Source organism: Penicillium chermesinum (assembly GCF_028974085.1).
Source record: "Penicillium chermesinum strain IBT 19713 chromosome Unknown utg000009l:1.0-952002.0:1.0-954369.0, whole genome shotgun sequence".
Lineage (NCBI taxonomy): Eukaryota > Fungi > Ascomycota > Eurotiomycetes > Eurotiales > Aspergillaceae > Penicillium > Penicillium chermesinum.
In genome coordinates this window covers 58,047-64,046 of record NW_026695319.1, presented here as the reverse complement: position 1 = coordinate 64,046, position 6,000 = coordinate 58,047, and the positions used below count along the sequence as shown (strand labels likewise).

The following is a 6,000-nucleotide window of genomic DNA, read 5'->3' as shown; positions in this document are numbered from 1 at the left end:
ATGGAGGAAGAGATGGAGGAAGAAATGGAGGAAGAAACGGAGGAAGAAATGGAGGAAGAAATGGAGGAAGAAATGGAGGAAGGATGGGGGAAGGGATGGGGGAAGAAATGGAGGAAGATGAAGGAATAGATGGAGTCATTGGTTAAGTGTTCGGCGAGATACGTCGTATATACGCGACGCCGCGTGTATTGACACGATTTTTTTGGTTTGGGTAGCTTGAACAGCGAGTTCCAGTCTACCCTCTGAATTTGAGCGATCTATCGCGTTTTTTGGTGGCATGGTGGATAGTTGGTGGAGTGGTGTGGGAAGTTTGATTGGGGGTGGCGCCCGCGCTCGCTTGGGAGTTACGTTATATGGCACTAAACCTTATTTGGTAAAGTAAGTCCGTATTGGTACTAGTGCACGGATATCTATAAAGCGGATATCTATAAAACGGATCTCTGTAATGGTCGTAGCTGCTAACCTTCCTCCCTCCCGTCCGGTTCACAAACTACTCTGCTATCTCGATCCCTCACGCGCTCTACACCCCATCATTTTCATCACCAGTTTCGCTATGTCTTTTACAAGCCCAAAGCTTTTGCCCACCAGGCAGTTAATCACTCCTCCGGATTCTCCTCGCAAACGCCGTAGGACCCTCCGGGACTCTGAAGAGACATATGGAGAACTTTCGCTGGAGAGTTACCTCCTGGCGAGTGATCCCTACAGGAGTACAAACCTGCCAAACCCGCTCCCTTATCCATTGTGTCTTATCCCCTCTCCCGCCTTGGCTGAGGCCATCCAGCCTATAGTGCAGGAGGTATTCGCTCTACTTCGCAGACATGGAATTCCCGATACGGTCACTGTTCAAGCTGTCACGCTCACAAAGCCATTATACCCAGGGGGCGACAAGCCATTCAATGTACTGCGAGTGGAAATGCCAAGCGACAGTCCTAGTCTTCATTTCGGCCCGGTGAAAGACGAGATCATCCAGTTGCTGCAGAGAAATGCTATACAAGACGTATATGTGGAGATCATAAATCCTACGCTCCGCCAACAACCCTCGTTTTTCTTCCTTGCAGGAACGGACACATTGGCAGTATCATTCCAACAAGCGAAGGCCTCCCTCATAACGCTCTTAGATAGCACAATCCCGCGGCGCTGGCATCTGTTATGTCCTTTTAATGTTGGAAATTCAGAACACAAGGCACAGCCATCCATCGCGGTGATTGTCGAGCCCAGCACTATTACAGATTGGGCGAGACTACGAGAGAAGATGGTCTCCCTGCTAAGAAACTTCAAGCTAAGCGGTCAAATCGACGTTGAGTTCGTCCCGGGAGACCTGTCCCTATTAGGTAACAGCGCGGTATCATTCATGGGTCGAATGAAGCCTACACCAGTGATGGGTTACTCTGTTGGGATCGTGGGTCAGAACACTGCAGGAACACTTGGCGGATGGGCCGAGCTTACACATAATGGAGTTGTCCACCGGGGATTCCTCACTAATTACCACGTTATCCGGCCATCGTTATCGGAGCAGTACCCCCCAGTCTTTTCTCAAGGAGCTTGATCGCTTTGGCGCAACGTTTGAGCGCCCTTTAAGCCGACCTATTCATGTCCACTGTCTTTCAAATACAGACTGTGGTGAGACCTTATCATCTATCGTTGCATCCTTGGAGGCAGTCCGCAAGGAAGTAATTACACTGGGCACCAGGATTGAGCAGAATGAGATGATAGGCAAAGATACTACCAGACTCCGCACAATATTGAGTACACGACAGAGACAGATCGACGATCTTACATGGGAGAAGAACCTAGTGCAAGGGATGCCGATTGTGCTTGGTCAAGTGCTTGTCACGTCAGGGGCATCTATCCTAGGCAAACGGCTAATGGACTGGGCGTTCATTGAGCTTAGCGATGAAGCCCAGAAACTGTATTTTGGGCCAAATTCAACATTCGAGGTCCCACGAAACCAACAGCCTAGTGCATACTGGAAGGATCTACCCAACATAGCGTTGCCCGTCGGTTCAACAGTGACAGATTTTGGGAATTTGACCAAGCTAGGTTACTGTGCCAAGATCGGGCGAACTACAGAGATCACGGCTGGTATCTGCAATGGGGTCGAGGCTGTTTGTCGGTGGAAGGGCCATATCAGATATGACCATAATGGCCAAGAGATGATCTTATCAGACAACTCAACTGAAGAGTATATCATCCTTCCAAAATACTTTTCCAAAGAGTCCACATTTGCCGAGGATGGAGATTCTGGGTCATTCATACTGAATGAGCTTGGAGAAGTTACAGGCCTGTTGTTTGGTGGTGCAAGCCATAATGCGTCTTTGGCCGGACTGGCAATGAGTTTCGAGGATGTTATCACATCGATGAAATTGAAGCTTGGAGACTCGATTACTCTTAGTCTTCCAGCTTGAACATCGACTTGCAGGATGCGACTCAAGTGTTGCTTACATTTGTACTCAGCATCATTATTCGCTGTTACTCTGAGTGTTGCTTACGTTTGTACTCAGCATCGTTATTCGCTGTTACTCTGAGTGTTGCTTATATTTGTACTCAGTATCATTATTCGCTGTTACCCTGTATCATTATTCGCTGTTACCCTGTATCATTATTCGCTGTTACCCTGTATCATTATTCGCTAATAGCTTAGCAATGGAAGTTTACTCCTTATTCTCTTAAGTCTATTCTACGGAATCAAGCCTAATCCATTTTTCAGAGACCCGCTAGAAGCCAAGTCAGAAAAACACGGGATCCAGGATAAACACAGGCTGATAGATTACAGCATCGAAGATAGCCGTGTCCTCCGCGCAGAGGGAATCACCGAGGAAGCGTGGACACCGTGCTCAGCACCCAGGTCCTTTAAGCCGTGAGTGACCTGAGAGATGTAATGAAAGAGGTCTGGAAGCTGCTCAAGACTGGAGGCAATTTTGTGTCTGGGAGCGTGGGACGAGGCGCACAACTCAGGAGAAAGGCATCGATATAGCTTGAAATGTCATAAAAGGACTCTGGATAGTCTTTTAGTTCCTCCCGACGTTGCGCAAAGCATTCAAATCGCTGCTCAAGCCGGTTATCCTGCAGCCACCGTCCCCGCAGGGTGAGCAACGGGTCTGGGAAACCTTACGGCCTGGCGATCATGAACCCGGCTTTCTCAGAGCCTGTCTTGATCAAGTATGTCAGTGCTATTGAAGATCTTCAAAAGTCCACTAATACGAGATGGCAGCGATATCTCCCCGAGTGGCGTGGCTACTTGGAGCGTAACATGCCTGTTGTTATGTAAAGTGCGAGCTGGGAAATATGAACACCGCCCCCTAGGTAATATATTGGCGTAAGTGGCTAGTTGCAATGATGCTCTGTATGTTTCCTTATACAATATTCATCGTGGTAGCTTTATGGAGTTTTCAGGCTTTGCAAGTTCAACGGGTATACTAACCCAAACCGCTAATAACGTGTTCGCAGTAAGTCTGTTGACAAACCGCTGCAGAGCGATTGGGAAAGAATATTAATTACGATAGAACCAGCGACTGATTCTCATAGGGAAGTTCAATTTGACATTTTCCGACATGTACCTTGTTTCTCGCTACATGGAATTGAAGCTCTAAAGATTGCTCCCCAAACTGACCGATTCCCATACAACCGAGCGGCCTATACATCTCCGATCCCTATCAATCAATATGGGGCCAAATTACAAAAGTGGATCCACTGATCAGATTGGGGGGGCACCTGGGCATAGAGCTCCGATCTGACTCACGGATTGCGTATCGCGAGTCAAATAATATTTCTGGGATACGGGTGCCGCCGCACGGCCCACACATCTCCGATCACTGTCAATCAATATGGGGCCAAATTACAAAAGTGGATCCATTGGTCAGATTGGGGGCATAGAGCTCCGGTCTGGTCCTCGGATTACGTAGCGTGAGTCAAATAACCTGCAGGCAGTCAGCTTAGCCACTCATGTGCCAAGATATTTTTCGTGTTCCTTCTCTGCGCCCTCGATAGACGGTAAGAGAGAACGGAAATGAAGCGTGAATAGTACTGGAACACGATATATAATATCCACTGGTTACTGTATATTACGCTAGATCACTTTTCTATACAGATATTTGCAAAAACGCCGATAGTGCAGCCCAGGGGCTGTTATTGTACCTTGTAAAGACACGGTCATACAGTTTTACTGTAGTAACCTGAATTTTTCCAAGATAGATAGTAATAAAATGAACAAGGCCAAGCGAAGGTAGACCTAACCAAACGCAAGTAGAGAATCTATCATGCTGAACACATCATCTTTTCGCCGTCTTCTGTCTATAGTGGAAACCTTAGCAGCAAACCATTCGGATCGAATTAATGCGGCCTGTTCTCATGGTAGCGGGGGCGGATAAATATCTCGTTTAGCCTGATTCCTAACATGAAATCGGGACTAACTTCTTCTCAACCACCAACATAAATACGCTGTATACTAAATCAAAGCCTGAAGCTTTGTTCTATGGTAACTACTGAGCCAGATCAGGTGCCGCAATTACGATCAACAAATTGTCTGCCCTCATAATCTCATGATTGTTGACAGTGAGTTACGCATACACAGCTTTTTGTTTTTAAAATACTGCATATGCTGACATTATCAGAAACATACAGTACGGTAATACTCGACCCCACTTCTTTGACTCCATACATGAAATGGTTTTAAATACAAGTAACGATAATCCTAGTCGACTTGTAAATTACACCTGTAGTTAATGGGTACTCTCTCTGCTAAAGATAGTAATTAAACAAAGGCAGTCATTTCCCATCCTTGAATCTCTTCGTCTTACCATATACGTCCAATCCCCAAGTGCCATAAAATGCCTTCCCCTCTTCCATATATTTATATATATATAGGTAAAATTAAAGATTTAAATATTTTTGCTCTTATTTTAAAAAAAAAGATAAAGTAGTTAAAAAAATTTATTTTAATTCTAAATTTGTTTTATCTAGTTTATTATCTATAACTATTTCTTTATTAATATTGATTATACTTCTATTTATATTTATATCTAATAAATAATTATATATATTAAATTTATTATTATTAATATTATTTATAGATTAGATTTTAATATAATTATTAACTATTAATAATATAAAATTATATATATTTTTTAATAACAGTTTTAAAAATATAATTTAGTAAATATACTATAATAGTAAGTAAAGATATAATTATCTATTTTGACTATATATTTATATATATTTTTAAATATTATTTATACTATAACATTTTCATTATAATATATAAATATAAGATAGATATAAATAGTATATTATAATAAGAAATAATTTATAATATAGTTATATATTTTTTATTTTTATATAATTTATTTTATATATAGTAATTATTTATTATATTATTAATAAACTTTAAATAAAATAAACCTTTTTTATTTAAAATCAAATAATAAGAATAATAAAAAGTAATCTTTTATTAGGATTATTAAATATATATTTAATTAGTTTTTTTGTTTATATTATATTTATATATAAGAAGTTATCTAGAACTTTAATATAAGCTATAGATATTATAATAGTAATATTAATAATAATTATAGTTTTCTTAGGTTATATTTTATCTTATAGATAAATAAATTTATGAGATACTATAGTTATTATAAATTTAATAAGTATTATATCTTGAATAGATCAAGATATAATTAAGTTTATTTAAGGAGATTTCTTAGTTAATAATGCTATATTAAATAGATTCTTTATATTATACTTCCTATTATCTTTTATATTAGCTATATTAGTTTTAATATACTTAATAGCTTATCATAACATAATAGGAGCAGGAAATCTTTTAGATATATTAACTAACTATAATAGATTATTTTTTGTTTTTTACTTCTTATTTAAAGATTTAATAACTATATTTATATTCTTTATATCTAATATTTTAAGAGATAGTGAAAATTATATTATAGCTAATCTTATATAAATATTACTAGCTATTATTCTAGAATGATACTTATTATTATTCTA

The 6,000-nt window shown here is 39.9% G+C and overlaps 2 protein-coding genes across 2 annotated transcripts; both read left to right on the top strand.

Annotated features, from left to right (window-relative positions):
• Positions 1-445: 445 nt before the first annotated feature.
• On the top strand, positions 446-2,405 carry N7468_010468 (uncharacterized protein; the record flags this gene model as incomplete). The annotated part of the gene is made up of 2 exons (XM_058479763.1): positions 446-1,515; positions 1,691-2,405. 2 exons carry the CDS (start codon positions 446-448, stop codon positions 2,403-2,405), a joined length of 1,785 nt encoding a protein of 594 aa, XP_058325286.1.
• A 719-nt stretch (positions 2,406-3,124) lies between these two features.
• Positions 3,125-3,590, top strand: N7468_010467 (uncharacterized protein; the record flags this gene model as incomplete). The annotated part of the gene is made up of 2 exons (XM_058479762.1): positions 3,125-3,245; positions 3,526-3,590. 2 exons carry the CDS (start codon positions 3,125-3,127, stop codon positions 3,588-3,590), a joined length of 186 nt encoding a protein of 61 aa, XP_058325285.1.
• Between the last annotated feature and the right edge of the window lie 2,410 nt (positions 3,591-6,000).